At 36.8% G+C, this 19957-nt stretch overlaps 1 protein-coding gene across 1 annotated transcript in view; it reads left to right on the forward strand.

Moving 5' to 3' along the window:
- Positions 1–19957, forward strand: part of PCLO (piccolo presynaptic cytomatrix protein) — a 409431-nt gene that overhangs the window by 195741 nt on the left and 193733 nt on the right. Inside the window, exons 4-6 of the mRNA XM_025379373.1 lie at positions 676–1392; positions 9172–14251; positions 14619–16633. Coding sequence (XP_025235158.1) covers positions 676–1392; positions 9172–14251; positions 14619–16633 — 7812 coding nt within the window. The remainder of the gene's footprint in view (positions 1–675; positions 1393–9171; positions 14252–14618; positions 16634–19957) is intronic.

Below are 19957 nucleotides of genomic sequence, written 5' to 3' on the forward strand. Positions count from 1 at the left end.
TTAGTCAGCAAATCAGAACACTCAGGGAAAAAGATACCAAACAATTAAGCCTTGGAGTGCTTCTTGTTCAATTGCATGAGGAAATGTGATAAGTATTAAGAATGAAATTATGTTCATAATCTGGAAGCAGATAGCAAATTATGCACAAGTGATTCTTGAAAACTATCTATACCTATAAAGCTCTACTCTGAAAGGTAGAACTATATTTGGCCCAAGTCAAGAGATAGGAGATAATAGGCTAAATCCTAAAAGAACTTTTGATTAATTTGTTATTATGAAATGTAATAGTCTTTGAATAAATTTTGGATGAAAATGCGAATTTTGAAGAAACTAGGCCTTAAAATAATTTTATTTGGAACAAATGCAGATTTTTTTTCTTCCTGAAAATGAATATTTCTCTGGGTCCACGTTTAATGCAATTATTTCTTTTTCTTTTTCTCATTTAATGAAGATAGTGAATTGCTAGTCTCTAGAAATTCTATACATTTTTAGAGTTCAAATAGCCTTTTTGTAATGTTTTAAAAAATTACTGTGTCATTGATTTGGAAAACAGTGACCCACCTTCTCCATATACAAAAACAGATAGGAATTACCAAATTTTCACTTGGGTAAAATGACAGAAACAGATACATTGTAATACATTTAATCTGTTCATTGCTATTTTTTTTTTCACAGATTCAAGAATGGCTCTGTTTAAATTGCCAAACCCAGAGAGCAATATCAGGACAGCTTGGAGACATAGGCAAAATGCCACCTGTGCCATCAGGACCCAAAGCATCTCCCATGCCTGTTCCTACAGAATCACCATCTGAGAAAACAGCAGTGCCTCCCCAAGTAAAATTAGTGAAAAAGCCAGAACAAGAAGTAAAAACAGAAGCTGAAAAAGTCATTCTGGAAGAAGTAAAGGAAACACTATCAATGGAAAAAATTCCTCCTATGGTAGCCACAGATCAAAAACAAGAAGAGAGTAAACTAGAGAAAGACAAAGCTTCAGCTCTTGAAGAAAAAAAGCCACTCCATGAAGAAAAAAAACTAATCTCTGAAGAAGAAAAGATATGTTCTGAAGAAAAAAAGCAACTCCTAGAAGAAAAACAGCCAACCCCTGAAGACAAAAAGCTACTCCCAGAGGCAAAAGCTTCAGCCCCAGAAGAACAAAAACATGACTTACTTAAATCTCAAGTACAAATTGCTGAAGAAAAGCTTGAAGGCAGAGTGGCTCCAAAGACAGTGCAAGAAGAGAAACAACCGCAGACCAAGATGGAAGATGTACCATCTGGCACACCTCAGAGTTTACCTAAAGAAGATGATAAGACAACCAAAACAATAAAAGAACAGCCACAGCCATCGTGCACAGCAAAACCTGATCAGGTGGAACCTGGGAAAGAAAAAACAGTAAGTTAAATTTTCCTACACTCTCATGTGTGAAATTATTAATTTTTAACCTAAGTATACAAGTTGCTCATTGGTAATTATATAAGTGAAGTTCCTCAAACAATGAATGACATTCTTAAAGAAGTATAACAATTGTTTGACTATAATGAAGAACTTTGGCCTTTTCACAGCTTTATGAAGTGTACACAAAGCATAAATACAACATTTATTTCCCTGTTTCTTATGCCTATCAAATAATCTATCAAAATCATATGGAGTGATAAAGAAGTTATCTAGTTTTATTTTTTTTCTCTACTATGGACACAAAATTCAATATCCCCCTTTAATGTAAAATAATGTGTCTTTATGTAAGTTTCTGTTTACTTAACCATTTGTTTACGTAAGAGTCAACAAGGTTTTTCCCAGTTGAAATCATTTTAAGGTGTGGTCAGCTATAAAGTGATTGCAAAAAAAAGAAAAAAGGAAAAAAAGTGATGTAACTAAAATCCAAAGTAAAAGTCTTTCTAAAATTTCACAAAACAGTTTAATATTTAGCATGATTTTTAATATAATGTATTCTATTAACAGTTTTATTCAATGTGTTTAATATTGAAAGGTTATTTATAATCAGCATAATTTGGAAAAATATTCTTTTATTTTTCTTTAATGGGAAATTTTCATTTAACCCATTTTAATGAATATTTTCACAAGCAGTTACATACTTTTCAGAGGAACTCTGATATTTTTTGGAGCTATAAGAGATCTTACATTATACCTAACTGAATACATTTAATTCACAGAGGACAGCAATGACTTACCAGGAAATTAAATAATTTAATAGTATTAAAATTCCAACTAGAAACTATAGTTTGTTTCCCTGTGATTCAGTTGTGTTTTCTTTAGTTTTAACACATGCTTACCAACCCATCTCTGCTATCTGATGCATCACACATTATCTAAGTAAATCCTGGTCTCCTTTCATTAAATGAGTTTTATCAGAGTCAAAAAGATGCCTATATGTATTCTCCATTCTAATGACTGAATCTAGCCACCACCAGCACCATGAATTGCTTCTTCTAGCTAACCTTTGCAGAGCATGGTGCTTGGTACTGTTTGTCCCTTTGTGGAACTTTCTGTGGCTTTCATGACCCTCTACTTTCCTTCTCTTTTTGTCTTTCTAATCATACTTTATGAAATCTGCTTTGACTATCTCTATGATTTCTCTTTGCAAATTCCAGATGATTTTCCTTTGTTTTGCTTTGAGCTACATGAACAATTTTTGAATACACGTATGTACTTCTTGTCCCTCTTTTGGGTGTCAGACCTGCATTTTCAAGTACCTAGTCAGCAGTTCTACTTCAAAGCCTCTCTGTAAATGCAAACTCAATATGTCTGACTCTTTTCCTCTTCTCTATAGAAACAGTTTCTGCTTGTAACTTTCTATTTCACCATCAAGCACCTGTCTCCTGTCTGCCGGTTACTAATCTTCTGAGTGATTTAAGGTTTCTTCTTACCTGCCCTTTGTTCTCCACAATGAAAGTATCACACTTCTGTCTATTAACTCCTGTTCCTCAGGGCACTACCTTACTTACTGCTTTCATGACCTTTTGCCAATTATTTGAGCAATCTAATTACTGGTTAGGATGCCTTCCTTTTATCCCTTCTCCAGTCTATAGCTGTCAGGTAAATGTTTTCTAGGGTTCCGATAATTTAACTCCATCACTCAGATGTTCCTAATGATTCCCTATTGTGTTTTAAATATATTCCAAGGAAGAAGTTTTTAAATATTTCCTATATGCAGTACTTTTTCTTTTATTTTATACCTTTATCACTTTCTTTTTATTACTTTTTCTTTCATTATACAACCACAATATGTGTATATGTATTTATTTATAAATTTTATGTATGCACTATTTGACTACTATTTACTTTATAAAACATTCACAAAGAATAGTGAAATAAACTAAAATTACCATTGTTATTATATTTATTTAAATGCAGATAGTAAATACAGATACATTTGATCACCTTAAAAGGTGTTTAATAGTGATATTTTAGAGAGAGCATTATGTTTTAATATTTTTTAAGATCTTGGTGTAAAACTTTATGATATAGTTGTTTGAAATCCAGCTTCAAAGTTAAGCTTATTTTGATACTTTGATGTTCAGTTTTAATGGCTATTCAGAGCAGGAAAAAAGATAATTAAAAAGAATATGCTACAAATGGAAGAAGTAGCTCACAGTTTGTTCTCACTAAATATTGCTACCTTTTTTTAAAGTGTGGATTGTAAACCAATTATGAAAAAAAGAATTGGTAATTGCACAAATAAGTGTTAACCTTCCTTAATATCAATCATTTGTGTTTGTTAACTATCAGAAAATGTGGGGCTTTTACAATACTTTTTCAGCAAACGATTTTCAAACCCATTGCATTTCTTTGTCTAGAAGGTTTTTAAACAGATTAAAATATTCTGTTTTAAAGTTTGTTATATGAGCAGATACGATAACTTTTAAAAGTGACATATGTTATTTTGTATAGCATAATCATATAATAATTTCCAAACATTTATCTTCAAAGAGCTGTTTCCACATTATAATTTTCTCAGAGAAACAGGTATTGTTTATTTTGCTTTAAATATCAAATACCGAGCATATTGCTGACAATTAGTATTTATTTTCTTGCTGTCTAATAAGTATTGTATTACTGAAAAGCACTTGCAATCCTCTATTTTTAAGTAAGGATCAAATCTCCACATTCTGCAGCTTTTTAACTAATTTTCCATGAGATAAACAGTAAATATCTGTGTCATGGTCAAATATAATGTCATATTCTCTGTCCCAGTACAAAATAAATGTTCTTTAAAATATGAAGTTCTTATTAGTATACAGTGTACTACATCAGTAATATCTTGAGGCAGTCTGTCTAATTCTGGCTTACTTGTAATGAATAAATGTTTTTCACATGTACTGCCATCTCCCTAACCTTATTCTTTAAAATTATAATTCCAATCAGAGAAATTACTTCTCAATTTTTAATTTTTTTTATTTAAAAAATACACATTTTTTTGAATTAAACAAATCAGTCCACATTGAAGCTATGTGTTCATTGGTGCATTTTTCCTTGAGGGTTCACAATAGCAATTCTTAAAATATTTTATTGTTAATTAAAGAGAAATAAGAACTATTGTGAACTGAGTATGTAAAGAAATCTCCATAGTTGGATTATATTATTATTAGATCTTTTACTACTAAATTTGTTCTAATATTTTTTCCCAAACCTTCCACAATTATTTCTTTGTTTCTTCCAACAACATTTGCTGACAAAGGAATGTAGTTTGATTTGTCACTATATTGATTCCACATATTACTTTAGTCATTTTTTCATGACAAAAAAAAAATTCCCCATCTGTTATGTAATTTTTCTTATTGAGCAAGAAAATTCAAAAGAAGATTCCCAATGGTTGTTATTCAAGTTAGTGAAAACTTATAAAGTACTAGAAAACTTATTTGCTGAAAATTACAGAAGTTTGTGATAGTGTCATAATACCACTGGCTTTGATTCAAAGCACGTTCTGTATTTAGGGTAAGGTTTGTTATTAGCAATAATAGATGCAGAAACAGATTTCAAATAGCTTTCCTAATAATGTCAAGCATTTTTTCCTAACTTCAAGTCAGATCTGATTTAATCTGGTGATCACTGTTCTCACCTTGTTATGAAAACTGATGAAAAGCTTGTAGCAATATGAAAACTGTTAGCTTTCTTATGAGTGCATGTGTGTATATCTTACATTACTAGTTTGATCTTTAACAAATGATTTTTTTTGCAGAAATTTTTTTCTACTCCTTAGCTATTATAGGAAAATTGGTTTAGTTAAAGCTAGGTGATTTATTGTAACTACAAACCATAAATCTGCATAACTGAACAATAAGCTTCAACATAAAGGTGAGCAAGTGAAGTGATTGCCTCACTATAACTTCGCTTTATAGTTGGTTGCCTCATTATAACTTCCGGCCTTCTCCCAGGAGTCCTCACAGACCATGTGACCAACTGACATGACACGTGAGATAATAGTATTGCCCATCTATTGATTAAATATTAGTGCAATTTAATTTATCCTCTATTTTGGATTTAAAAATACAACTAAAATCCTAGTGTCTTCTCATTGTATTCCACTGAAGCTCTTTGCATAGCTACCAGGGTATATGCACCCCACAGCGGAGACTCCTGTCTAAATGGCTTAGTTGGCTTTCTCAGCCTTCTGGAATCTGGCTCCAACACAACTTTCAAGCAACTGCTAACGTTCCCTATGGGGAGACATTAAAGAAAAACAGCCAAATATGCCTTGTGTGTTTCCTGAACATAGCTTGTGCTTTCTCCTTTGTGAACCTGTTCTCAGTTTTTGTATGTGCACTGATGCCGCACCTTCACATCATCTGGCAGAAAAAATCCCACCTGAACCTCCACACCACTCTGCTAGCATGTCTTCCATGAGTCTGCCCTTCTATTCCCTAGTGGTAGTCAGTTTTCCTGATGCAGAATTTTCTGCAATGATTAATTTCTTAATTAGTTTTTATTTACAATCAAAACAATACTCTTAATTTACCTCTTACTATTCAGGCTGCTGTATTAAGTACTTCCTTATACAATGATTGATAAAGTTAATATTATGATAGCTTTAGTAAAGATGGGGAAACTGAATTTCTGTGCCCAAGATCACATAGCTGGAAGGCAGAAGTACTAGAATTATAGTCCAGCTCTGATTACAAAGACTGTGCTCTCATCCACTGCACAAGATGTTTTTTCCTAGGACACTTTTAGGATACTGGCTTTCCATTATTATAATCATCCATCTCTCTTGGCAACCCTCACTGCTATACCAAACACTTGATATAATATTTACTCTATTTATATATGTGTATTATTTATTCATTAATTTAGCTGTCATTTGTGTTGTTCATATTATTATAGTACATTGTTTACATTTCGTTGTTGCAACATCATTTTGTCACTTCATTCATTTCTGTCTTTCAAAATGTTTGTTGAATAGCATTAAAATTAATCCTGATGTATAACAATTTGAAAATTACATACACATCTTTAAATTTTTAGTTTAACATTTTAAAATTCATGTTTGCTGTAGAATTTTATCTTTTTACTTATATACATAAACAGAATACTGTTTAAATATTTATTTGATATAGTACACTAAAATACGTTCCCCATAGAAACCAAACTTGGAACACTCTTTAGCAGGTACTTTTATTTCTGGTTAAAATGATCTGAGGGTTAGTATTCAAGTTACATATAGCCAATAAGTGACTGCCTAATCAGAAAGGATGAAAACTAATCATGTTTTCTGTAGTGAGAAGGACTCCCATATTATAGTGCTTAGGTGTGAGCGTCCGATCTTTCACTCCAGGTCTAGTGAATTTTATTGGCTTCATTTTGTTTGGAGCATTTCAAACACTCAGATCAGTAATCTGCATTCATGTAGACTTTATGGAAATTATAAGATTTGCATTCATTGTTTAATTTTAGCCCATCAAAATAAATGGCTTTGGGAAAGTTAAACAAAAACTTAACACTGCATCCTTTCTTTGCACAGTTTTATATGTCATCTAGAATTCAGTTCATTAATAATATTCAAAACAATTCTGTTTGCCTTCAATATGGAAAGCTTTTGTGAAAAGAGCAAAACCAAATTTGGCAGTGCAGATGTGTCTTGGCACATTCTCCACTACTAGTGAAGGCCTCAAGATACACCACCATCGGAAGAGATCCAAATGGGGCTCCGTTCATTAGTGCCTCTCACTGACTGGTCTGCAGCTCAATAAATGGCAGGGGGTTATTGGAAGGAAAAGGGAAAAAGCCTAGAGAGTAAACACTTTGCAGACTTGCCACCTTATAATATGCAAAAGTCATTTAGGGGGAAAAAAAAATCATTGCAGTATCACCACCATAGGCAGCTTCACTGTTGCTTGCCACTTCAATATAAGAAAGGAACTGAAATGAGTTAAGTGCTCATCAACCCTCCTACTATAGTCTCACAACTGCAGATAAGAAATTATTTATTGGAAAGACATTCAAATTGGTACAGTGTAGTTAATTCTAGCTGCACACTGAAGAGTAGGCATTACTTTTTGCACTACAGTTGTTAAGAATATATCACACTGTCTTTTTTAATTGAGTAACATTGTGAATTCAGAAAAAGCATTTTACCCTATAATATGCTCAGGATAGATCATTGACCATGCATAATAAAGGTATATATTTGGATGAAAATGAATGTAAAATGAGCATCAAGCCAACAATATTTATATTTGATAACTCTAACTAGAAAAAGGAGAAGAAAAAAAGGAAGGAGGGAGGGAAGGATGGGGGAGGGAGGAAGGGAGGGAGGGAGGGAGGAAGGGAGGGGGGAGGGAAGGAAGGAAGGGAGGAAGGAAGGAAGAAAAGAAGGAAGGAAGGAAGGAGTATGTTTGTTGTGCAACCTTATATCTGTTTATTTGGGCCATAGTTAGATCAGAAGAGCTTATGCCAACTCACACACTGATAATATTGAAACAGTTCAAGATACAGATGTAGTGGAATTAAGGTGGCCTCATAGGCTAGAGTGAGCTGTAGCATGCTCTTAGGCAGCTGTTCCCCTAACCCCTCCTTTCTGTAGGCTGTAAGACTATTGTGTCCTCCTTTAAACAGGACAACTAACTGAATCAGTTTTATTTTACTCATATATTTTTTACTTAGCAAAAAAGTCTTCATGAAACAAGTCTCTATGTTTAATTTTTATTTAAGGCCTCTCTGATTCTTGAACCTAAATTGTTGTCATGGCATCATCATAGCCCAAAAAAGGCAACAAGTTCAGGGTTGTGGTGTGTCGCTAAGGGTCCCAGATCTCTGGAAAGCCCATGCTCCTGCTCACAAAAGCTATTTATTTTTTAAGGAAGCTGCTTTTCAAGATAAAACAAGATTTCAAAATCAAAAGGTATTTGTAAGTGACATTAGTGAAACACCTTTGAGACGGGATGCTGAAGATACATGTGATTAACAACTCTACAAAAAATTACAGCTGGATATTTCTCTTTAGCTGAACTGATAAGTCAGACCAATTATTGCATAACTTTTTCAAAGTACATAATTTATAAACATTCATTCCAAGCGATATAGAGTAATGATATTAATAATATCAAGTATATATAGTGGTTCATAACTTTCAAAATGTCTTTTAAAAGCAATGCCTTGCTTGAATCATTTGACAAGAACCATAACCATGTATTTGTGGTACATGGCACATATGTTATTATGGCATGTTACTTGCTTTTTTTGGTTTAGTGAATTTTCCAACATCCCTTACAACTTGCAGCCAGGCACATAGCCCATTGTCTGATACTTTCTTGAACTTTTCCTGACCTTATAATCCAAAAGTAAATTATGTTAATAGAAAATTTATCTTTAAACATCTTCATCACAATTTATAAACTTTATCTTAAAGCAAATTTATTGAGAAAAATAATCATATTTTTGATGGAAAATGACATTGAAATGTGAAAGGGTATTTATGAAAGAAGATCAAATGTCATTGAGAATTGACATTTAGTGAAATTTAGTTTAAATGGAAACTAACCTTATCAACACATATCAACAATATTTTTCTCAAACTTTGAAAAAATACTAACATATGGTTGAAAAAATTTTCCAAAATTATTTTTCAGTTCCTAATAGTTATTTGATAGTAATGGAGAGGCCATGTTTTTAGTTTAACCATGTTAAGTTTTCCTGTATCTTTATCTCCCTGCTTAGGAAAAGGAAGATGACAAATCAGACACCTCAAGTTCTCAGCAGCCTAAAAGCCCCCAAGGTCTGAGCGACACGGGATATTCTTCTGATGGAATATCAAGCTCACTTGGTGAAATTCCAAGTCTTATTCCAACTGATGAAAAGGATATTCTCAAGGGACTCAAAAAGGACTCTTTTTCACAAGAAAGCAGCCCTTCCAGCCCCTCAGATTTGGCTAAATTAGAAAGTACAGTCCTATCTATTTTGGAAGCTCAAGCAAGTACACTTGTTGATGAAAAGTCAGAAAAGAAAACACAACCCCATGAAGTTTCTCCTGAGCAGCCTAAAGACCAACAGAAAACTCAGAGTGTGTCTGAAACCTTGGAAATTACCATTTCAGAAGAGGGGATCAAAGAAAGTCAAGAAGAAAGGAAAGACACTTTTAAAAAAGATACCCAGCAAGATATTCCTTCCAGCAAGGACCATAAAGAAAAGTCTGCGTTTGTTGATGACCTAACTACTAGAAGAGAGCATTATGATTCAGTTGAAGAGAGTAGTGAAAGTGAAAACTCACCTGTTCCACAAAGAAAACGAAGAACTAGTGTTGGCTCATCAAGCAGTGATGAGTATAAACAGGAAGACAGCCAAGGATCAGGGGAAGAGGAGGACTTCATTCGAAAACAAATCATAGAAATGAGTGCTGATGAAGATGCTTCAGGTTCTGAAGATGATGAGTTCATCAGGAACCAGCTCAAAGAGATTAGTAGTAGTACTGAGAGCCAGAAGAAGGAAGAAACCAAGGGAAAAGGCAAAATAACAGCAGGGAAACACAGACGACTGACTCGAAAAAGTAGCACAAGCATTGATGATGATGTAGGAAGACGTCACTCATGGCATGATGAAGACGATGAAGCATTTGATGAAAGTCCTGAACTTAAATACAGAGAAACTAAAAGTCAGGAAAGTGAAGAACTTGTAGTTGCTGGAGGAGGAGGGCTACGCCGATTTAAAACAATTGAGCTCAACAGTACAATAACAGATAAATATTCTGCAGAGTCATCACAGAAAAAAACAAGTTTGTATTTTGAGGAAGAGCCAGAATTAGAAATGGAAAGCCTGACAGACTCACCTGAAGATAGGTCAAGGGGAGAGGGGTCTTCGAGTCTGCATGCTTCCAGCTTCACTCCTGGTACATCCCCTACATCAGTATCATCACTTGATGAGGACAGTGACAGTAGCCCGAGTCACAAAAAAGGAGAGAGCAAACAGCAACGCAAAGCTCGGCACAGATCACATGGCCCTCTTTTGCCTACTATTGAAGATTCTTCAGAGGAAGAAGAATTGAGAGAGGAAGAAGAATTATTAAAGGAGCAAGAAAAGCAGAGGGAAATAGAACAGCAACAAAGAAAGAGTTCTAGTAAAAAATCAAAGAAAGACAAAGACGAACTTCGAGCTCAGAGAAGAAGGGAAAGGCCAAAGACACCACCTAGTAATCTCTCTCCCATTGAAGATGCATCTCCAACAGAAGAGTTACGTCAGGCTGCAGAAATGGAGGAGCTCCATAGATCTTCTTGTTCTGAATATTCACCTAGCATAGAATCAGACCCAGAAGGTTTTGAAATAAGCCCGGAAAAAATAATAGAAGTACAAAAAGTTTATAAATTGCCCACAGCTGTGTCATTATACTCACCAACAGATGAGCAATCTATTATGCAGAAAGAAGGTAGCCAAAAGGCGTTAAAAAGTGCTGAGGAGATGTATGAAGAAATGATGCATAAAACACACAAATACAAAGCTTTTCCAGCTGCAAATGAACGAGATGAAGTGTTTGAAAAAGAGCCTTTGTATGGTGGAATGCTAATAGAGGATTATATTTATGAATCTTTAGTAGAAGACACGTACAATGGATCTGTAGATGGCAGCCTGCTAACAAGGCAAGAAGAAGAAAATGGATTTATGCAGCAGAGAGGAAGAGAGCAAAAGATAAGACTTTCAGAACAAATTTATGAAGATCCTATGCAGAAAATTACAGACCTCCAGAAAGAGTTTTATGAGTTAGAAAGCTTACATTCTGTTGTGCCTCAGGAAGATATTGTTTCAAGCTCTTTTATCATCCCAGAAAGCCATGAGATAGTGGACCTGGGTACTATGGTAACTTCTACAGGAGAAGAAAAGAAACTACTAGATGCTGATGCTGCCTATGAGGAACTTATGAAGAGGCAACAGATGCAGTTAACACCTGGATCTAGCCCAACCCAGGCCCCCATCGGTGAGGATATGACAGAGTCCACCATGGACTTTGACAGAATGCCTGATGCATCTTTGACATCAAGTGTTCTCTCAGGAGCATCTCTTACAGATTCGACCAGCAGTGCAACACTGTCTATCCCAGATGTTAAAATAACCCAACATTTTTCAACAGAAGAAATTGAGGATGAATATGTAACCGATTATACAAGAGAAATTCAAGAGATAATTGCCCATGAATCGCTGATTTTGACCTACTCGGAGCCTTCAGAAAGTGCTACATCTGTCCCACCCTCTGACACACCTTCTCTCACATCATCTGTTTCCTCGGTCTGTACCACAGATAGCTCTTCACCCATTACTACCCTGGATAGCATAACCACAGTTTATACAGAACCAGTGGACATGATAACTAAATTTGAGGATTCTGAGGAAATTTCTTCATCAACTTATTTTCCAGGCAGCATTATAGACTACCCGGAAGAAATAAGTGTATCTTTAGATCGGACTACCATATCAGATGGTAGAGCTAGTGCTGATCATATTATTTCCTTATCCGATATGGCATCTTCCATCATAGAATCTGTAGCACCTAAACCTGAAGGGCCAGTTGCTGACACTATTTCTACGGACTTATCTATAGCTGAAAAGGACCCAGTGAAGAAAGCCAAGAAGGAAACTGGGAATGGAATCATTCTGGAGGTTTTGGAAGCTTACAGAGATAAAAAGGAGTTGGAGGCCGAACTAACAAAAAGTAGCTTCTCTGAAACTGTGTTTGATCACCCACCTTCTTCTGTAATAACCCTTCCAATGAAAGAGCAGCTTTCAACTACGTACTTTACATCTGGAGAGACCTTTGGTCAGGAAAAACCTGTGTCTCAGTTACCATCTGGCAGTCCTTCTGTTTCCTCTCTTCCAACTAAACCTCGCCCATTCTTTAGAAGTTCTTCTTTGGACATATCAGCTCAACCTCCTCCCCCTCCTCCCCCTCCCCCTCCTCCTCCTCCTCCACCACCACCACCTCCTCCCCCACCACTTCCTCCACCAACTTCACCTAAACCAACTATTCTTCCTAAAAAAAAGTTAACAGTTACAGCTCCAGTGACTACAGCTACACCTCTGTTTGATGCTGTTACTACTGTAGAGACCACAGCTGTTCTGAGAAGTAGTGGATTACCTGTTACAAGAATATGTACCACCGCACCTCCTCCTGTTCCTCCTAAGCCATCTTCAATTCCATCTGGACTTGTATTTACCCACAGGCCTGAGCCAAGCAAACCTCCAATCGCCCCCAAACCAGTGATTCCTCAGATTCCAGCAACTACACAAAAACCAACAGATATACACCCCAAACCAACAGGCCTATCTTTAACTTCAAGTATGACCTTAAATTTAGTGACTTCAGCAGATTATAAATTGCCTTCCCCTACCTCCCCACTTTCCCCACACTCCAACAAGTCCTCACCAAGATTTTCCAAATCCCTCACGGAAACTTATGTAGTTATTACATTGCCATCTGAACCTGGGACTCCAACAGATGCTTCTGCTAGTCAAGCAATTACCAGTTGGCCCTTGGGATCACCCTCCAAAGATCTGGTTTCTGTTGAACCTGTGTTTTCTGTAATTCCTCCTATGACAGCTGTAGAAGTTCCAAGTTCATCAGAACAGACCTTCTATATCTCTGGAGCTTTACAGACATTTTCTCCTACCCCTGTCACAGCACCCTCTTCATTTCAAGCAACTCCCATGTCAGTTACACAGTTTGTCACTACTGAAGTTTCCAAGACTGAGGTTTCAGCAACCGGAAGTACAGCTCCTAGTGTTGGTCTCAGCAGCATTTCCATAACAATTCCTCCAGAGCCTCTTGCTCTAGATAACCTACATTTAGAGAAGCCTCAGTATAAAGAAGATGGAAAATTGCAACTTGTTGGTGATGTAATTGATTTGCGTACAGTACCAAAGGTAGAAGTTGAAACAACTGATAAATGTATTGATCTTTCTGCTTCTACAATGGATGTGAAAAGGCAGATCACAACAAATGAAGTTTATGGGAAACAAATCAGTGCTGTCCAACCCTCTATTATAAATCTTAGTGTAACATCATCAATAGTGACTCCTGTATCTCTGCCCACTGAGACAGTGACCTTTGTCACATGCACAGCTAGTGCAAGTTACACTACAGGCACAGAAAGCCTAGTGGGTGTAGAACGTGCAATGACAACACCACTCCAGCTTACAACATCAAAGCATGCTGAGCCCCCATACAGGATACCAAGTGACCAGGTCTTTCCTATAGCTAGGGAAGAAGCGCCGATAAACTTATCTCTAGGTACTCCAGCACATGCAATGACATTGGCTGTTACAAAACCTGTCACTGCGCCTCCTGTTGGTGTCACAAATGGATGGACTGATAGCACCATATCCCAGGGGATCACTGATGGGGAAGTAGTGGATCTCAGTACAACCAAGTCTCATAGAACAGTCGTAACAATGGATGAGTCTACTTCAAGTGTGATGACCAAAATAATAGAAGATGATGAAAAACCCGTTGACTTAACAGCAGGGAGAAGAGCTGTGTGCTGTGATGTGGTTTATAAATTACCGTTTGGAAGGAGCTGCACAGCACAGCAGCCTGCAACTACTCTTCCTGAGGATCGTTTTGGTTATAGGGATGACCACTATCAGTATGATCGATCAGGGCCATATGGTTATAGAGGGATTGGGGGAATGAAGCCTTCCATGTCTGACACAAATTTAGCAGAAGCTGGACATTTTTTCTATAAAAGTAAGAATGCTTTTGATTATTCTGAAGGAACTGACACAGCAGTAGATCTGACTTCAGGGAGAGTTACTACAGGTCAGTATGATGTGGCAGCAGACCTTTCCTTGAAATATAATTATGGTATTCCTCATCTCATTTCAGGATGAAAATGTGGTTCCTTTTCCAGTTTTGTTACTTTTTCTCTTTCTTTGGATGTTTTAGCAGCATATTTTGGAGTACATGTGCGCTTTTGTTCCTTCATGTTTAAAAAAATTTTGTTCTGCTCAAAATCACCTGCATGTGCCTGCATGTTCAACATTGCTTTCATTCCGCATCTAATTAGGTTAACCTGTGGATTTGCATGCAGTCTCATTCATTATGTTCATCAAGATGAGAGGGTTTTCAAACTCAAAAAGCAGCATTCATTCTGGGAACTGGACTATAACTCTGCCCTGTATTTCAGGTGAGGTAATGGATTATTCAAGCAAGACTGCAGGTCCATATCCAGAAACACGACAAGTCATTTCAGGAGTTGGGATTAGTACCCCACAGTATTCCACAGCAAGAATGACACCACCGCCAGGACCCCAGTATTGTGTGGGGAGTGTTTTGAGGTCATCTAATGGTGTTGTCTATTCTTCAGTAGCAACTCCGACACCCTCTACTTTTGCTATCACCACACAACCCGGCTCCATTTTCAGCACCACAGTGAGGGATTTGTCTGGTATTCATACAACTGATGCAGTGACTTCATTACCTGCCCTGCACCATAGCCAGCCAATGCCTAGATCGTATTTTATAACAACAGGTGCATCTGAAACGGACATTGCAGTAACTGGTATTGATATCAGTGCCAGCTTGCAAACTATTACTATGGAGTCTCTTACTGCTGAGACAATAGACTCTGTTCCCACTTTAACCACAGCATCTGAAGTGTTTCCTGAAGTGGTGGGAGATGAAAGTGCTCTTTTGATTGTCCCTGAAGAAGATAAACAACAGCAGCAGCTAGACTTGGAGCGTGAGCTCCTGGAGCTGGAGAAAATTAAGCAACAGCGCTTTGCTGAGGAATTGGAGTGGGAACGTCAGGAAATTCAAAGATTCCGAGAACAAGAAAAGATCATGGTTCAGAAAAAGTTGGAGGAGCTGCAGTCTATGAAGCAACACCTTCTCTATCAGCAAGAAGAAGAGCGGCAAGCCCAGTTCATGATGAGGCAGGAGACGTTAGCTCAGCAACAGTTACAGCTTGAGCAGATCCAACAGCTGCAACAACAGCTTCACCAGCAGCTGGAGGAGCAAAAGATTCGGCAGATCTACCAGTATAACTATGACCCTTCTGGAACTGCTTCTCCACAAACCACTACAGAGCAGGCAATTTTGGAAGGTCAGTATGCTGCCCCAGAAGGCAGTCAGTTTTGGGCAACTGAAGATGCAACCACTACAGCTTCAGCTGTTGTGGCAATTGAAATACCACAAAGCCAAGGATGGTACACCGTTCAGTCTGATGGTGTTACTCAGTACATTGCCCCACCTGGTATCCTGAGCACTGTTTCAGAAATACCTCTAACAGATGTTGTTGTAAAAGAGGAAAAACAGCCCAAAAAGAGAAGTTCTGGAGCTAAAGTCCGAGGACAGTATGATGAAATGGGAGAAAATATGGCAGATGATCCCCGAAGTTTTAAAAAGATAGTGGACAGTGGTGTACAAACGGATGACGAAGATGCCACAGATCGGAGCTATGTGAGTAGGAGAAGGAGAACTAAAAAGAGTGTGGATACAAGCGTCCAAACTGATGATGAAGATCAGGATGAGTGGGATGTGCCTACTAGATCAAGGAGGAAAGCTCGTGTAGGGAAATATGGTGACAGCATGACAGAGGCTGACAAGACCAAACCCCTTTCCAAAGTCTCCAGCATAGCAGTTCAAACGGTAGCAGAGATATCTGTGCAAACTGAACCAGTTGGAACCATAAGAACACCCTCCATACGGGCACGAGTGGATGCCAAGGTAGAAATAATTAAACACATTTCAGCACCTGAAAAGACTTACAAAGGGGGCAGTTTAGGATGTCAAACAGAAGCAGATTCAGACACACAAAGTCCTCAATACCTGAGTGCCACATCTCCACCCAAAGACAAGAAACGCCCAACACCTTTAGAGATTGGTTATTCATCTCACCTCCGGGCAGATTCCACAGTACAGCTGGCTCCTTCCCCACCCAAATCCCCCAAAGTCCTTTATTCACCCATCTCACCACTTTCACCAGGCAAAGCCTTAGAATCAGCCTTTGTACCTTATGAAAAACCCCTCCCTGATGATATAAGTCCACAGAAAGTACTGCATCCAGATATGGCTAAAGTTCCCCCAGCAAGTCCTAAGGCAGCCAAGATGATGCAGCGTTCTATGTCTGACCCCAAGCCTCTGAGTCCAACAGCAGACGAAAGTTCCAGGGCTCCTTTTCAGTATACCGAGGGCTATACGGTAAGAGTGATTCTTTTCAGTTGGAAGGCAATGGATGAGTTGTTAATCATGTGTTTTCAGACTTTTAGGAGGTAGTCAGACTCCTGGTACCTTAGAAACCTAATACTAGATTAGAGTGAAGATTATTGCCTTAGAAATTTACACTATGTATGTGTGTGTGTGCCTGTGTGTGTGTAGAAAGCCATACATTCCTTAAAAATACCAAAGAAAGAAAACATGTGAAGAAAATGATTTTATTATTTTAAGACAATGAAATCGAAAGTCTTATTCTTATATCAAAATCTCCCAAATGTCAACGTAACTGTGATTTCAGTAAACATAATATTCATTTTCAGTCATTATAGGAAACATTAAACAGATAATGCAAAAGGTGACTATAAATTTAGACCATGGATATTTAGTGGGAGAGATCATCTTGTCAGTATCCTCTTCCTCCAGCCAGAATGTTTTCATTAAAAGGCTTGGAACACTTACTGGTCAAAAGAGAACATTTCTGAGGCAGACAGATAAAAGTGTAATATAATCATCATAGTTCATCCATGCTTATTTTATTTCTGGCAGCTTTATTAATCTAAACTCAGGTAAACCTTAGTCCTAGTGCTCACAGAAGCGAAAATAATTTTTCATGTTTCTTTGGATAATATAATTATTTTCAAATATATAGGTATACTTCAAGGGGAAAAGAACATATACAGATGTATCTGTGAAGATCTGTATAACAGAGAATAAGAAATGTTGATAATCAGATATAAACCAGATATTTCCTACTTAAGAAAATCTAATATACATAACTATCCAGAAAGTGATTGACAGATGTAATAGCTCAATTTAGAACAAGACTTCTGTTCAAATTAGAAGTTCCCCTAATGCATGATTACTGAGCTCTAGGTTTTGAACCCTGAAGCTTCTAAGTAGGTTTTTCTGAGACAGTGTTACATTTCCACTGACCCATATGTGTTAAACACTGGCTGTGGGCTGAAAAATATGTCATGATATATGACTGTAAGTCTACTTGTAGATATATAGCCATCAATGGTCATAATAGTAAATTATAAATTTATGTTTGTTTTCTAGTTTTCTAGTAGAATTGTATTATTACATATTTACATAAGCTAAAAGTAAAGCTGTTTTCACGTCAAGGGGAGAGGTAATAACTATAGAATCAGGAAACCTCTGGTATATTGAGATTTCATCCAGTATACGGAGAATTATTTCATGCGTAGTGTTGTTTCCAGAATTTAATCTATTAATATTGTTGAAAAGTGATTTTTAAGTTAGTTATAATATATAGGGGTTTTTTTTATAAGTTTGTTCTAGAAATTCACTTAAAGAGTTATATGAACAACTTTGAAATATGATTTTTGGCAGTATTTTCAAAGCAATAGTGAAGACTTCCATTACTAGAAAGAACAGGCTTTCCACGTGGAATATTTACTATTTACATAATATGTATCCCTGTACCCTTAATTCAGATGAACTCAGCTAACAAAGAGTCTCAAGTTATCAATATTTTTTTCCTCACAAAGTATGCACTTTGGATTTGGAAATGTATCCATTTGGAAATTGATACAATGGGTTGTAAAGGTTGTATTACTGATTGTGTCAACAATATTGATAAGCTAATCATAAAGGAAGTTGAGTAGAATTAGCAAATAATACCCAGAATCTGAAAAACCCTAGGTGTTTTGAGCCTCAAAGCACAATTCAGTGGTTCTTTTTCCAGTTGGTCAAGTTAAATCCATACTTTAATATGGAATAGTACAAATTCAAAGGTATTGTCTTATTACATGCACAGGTAGATCATTTTATACACAGGCAGTGTTTTTAACACTCTAGAGACTATGAGTCTAAGATGTGAATTTTATAATTTCTAGGCAAATGTCTAGACATACTTTGAGCCTATTTTAAAGTAAATAAATTTCTTAATTATAAGTGTGAATTACTAAGTATTAACTATACTGAAAAAAATAATTTTCTTAGGGATATTCGTAGTAATGTGAATTTAAGAAGGCTAGCTCAGTAGTTTACAGGTTGTTAATTTTCACAGACCAGTAAGATTGAAAAAACTTACACCACTCAGTAGGCACTGAAACAACACTGTGACACATATAATACAGGTTAAAAGATAAGTTTTATACTCTATCAGATTCTGAATCAATCTGTCCTCCTCCTGAAAGTGTCAGGAGAGGTTGCAAAGAAGAGGTCTGAGTCATGAAGATTGAGACCTCTGCTGGACCATGAAGAGAAAAATGGAGGTGATTGGAACTAGAGGGAATAAATGGACAAAGTTTCAGATTGATGAACAGACATAAAGCAAAGAGGAGGAGAAAAGGGTATACTGTAAATACAACCAGAAAGTCGAGTGAGGGCCAGGTCACTGGAGATCTAATCTGCTGCCTTACAAAGTTTGGATTTATTTCCTGTGGCTATGAGGATCATAGAACAGAGCCACCATCATCTTTCATTTAGAATGTGCACAGCCCTTGGACTCCTTCTACACTTGCCTTTACTACCATCAATTCTCTAAACAGCACCTAGAGTGATTTTTTAAAATGTACATCAGATTATGTTACTTGCAGCACAGTTTAAACTCTATTAAGAGCTCATCAAATTCAAAATACATTAGAAATTTCTTTTTTTTTTTAATTTATTTATTATTATTATACTTTAAGTTGTAGGGTACATGTGCATAACGTGCAGGTTTGTTACATATATATACTTTTACCATGTTGGTGTGCTGCACCCATCAACTCGTCATTTACATCAGGTATAACTCCCAATGCAATCCCTCCCCCCTCCCCCCTCCACATGATAGGCCCCGGTGTGTGATGTTCCCCTTCCTGAGTCCAAGTGATCTCATTGTTCAGTTCCCACCTATGAGTGAGAACATGCGGTGTTTGGTTTTCTGTTCTTGTGATAGTTTGCTAAGAATGATGGTTTCCAGCCGCATCCATGTCCCTACAAAGGACACAAACTCATCCTTTTTTATGGCTGCATAGTATTCCATGGTGTATATGTGCCACATTTTCTTAATCCAGTCTGTCACTGATGGACATTTGGGCTGATTCCAAGTCTTTGCTATTGTGAATAGTGCTGCAATAAACATACGTGTGCATGTGTCTTTATAGCAGCATAATTTATAATCCTTTGGGTATATACCCAGTAATGGGATGGCTGGGTCATATGGTACATCTAGTTCTAGATCCTTGAGGAATCGCCATACTGTTTTCCATAATGGTTGAACTAGTTTACAATCCCACCAACAGTGTAAAAGTGTTCCTATTTCTCCACATCCTCTCCAGCACCTGTTGTTTCCTGACTTTT

The sequence above is a fragment of the Theropithecus gelada genome, chromosome 3 (assembly GCF_003255815.1).
Source record: "Theropithecus gelada isolate Dixy chromosome 3, Tgel_1.0, whole genome shotgun sequence".
NCBI classification, from domain to species: Eukaryota; Metazoa; Chordata; class Mammalia; order Primates; family Cercopithecidae; genus Theropithecus; species Theropithecus gelada.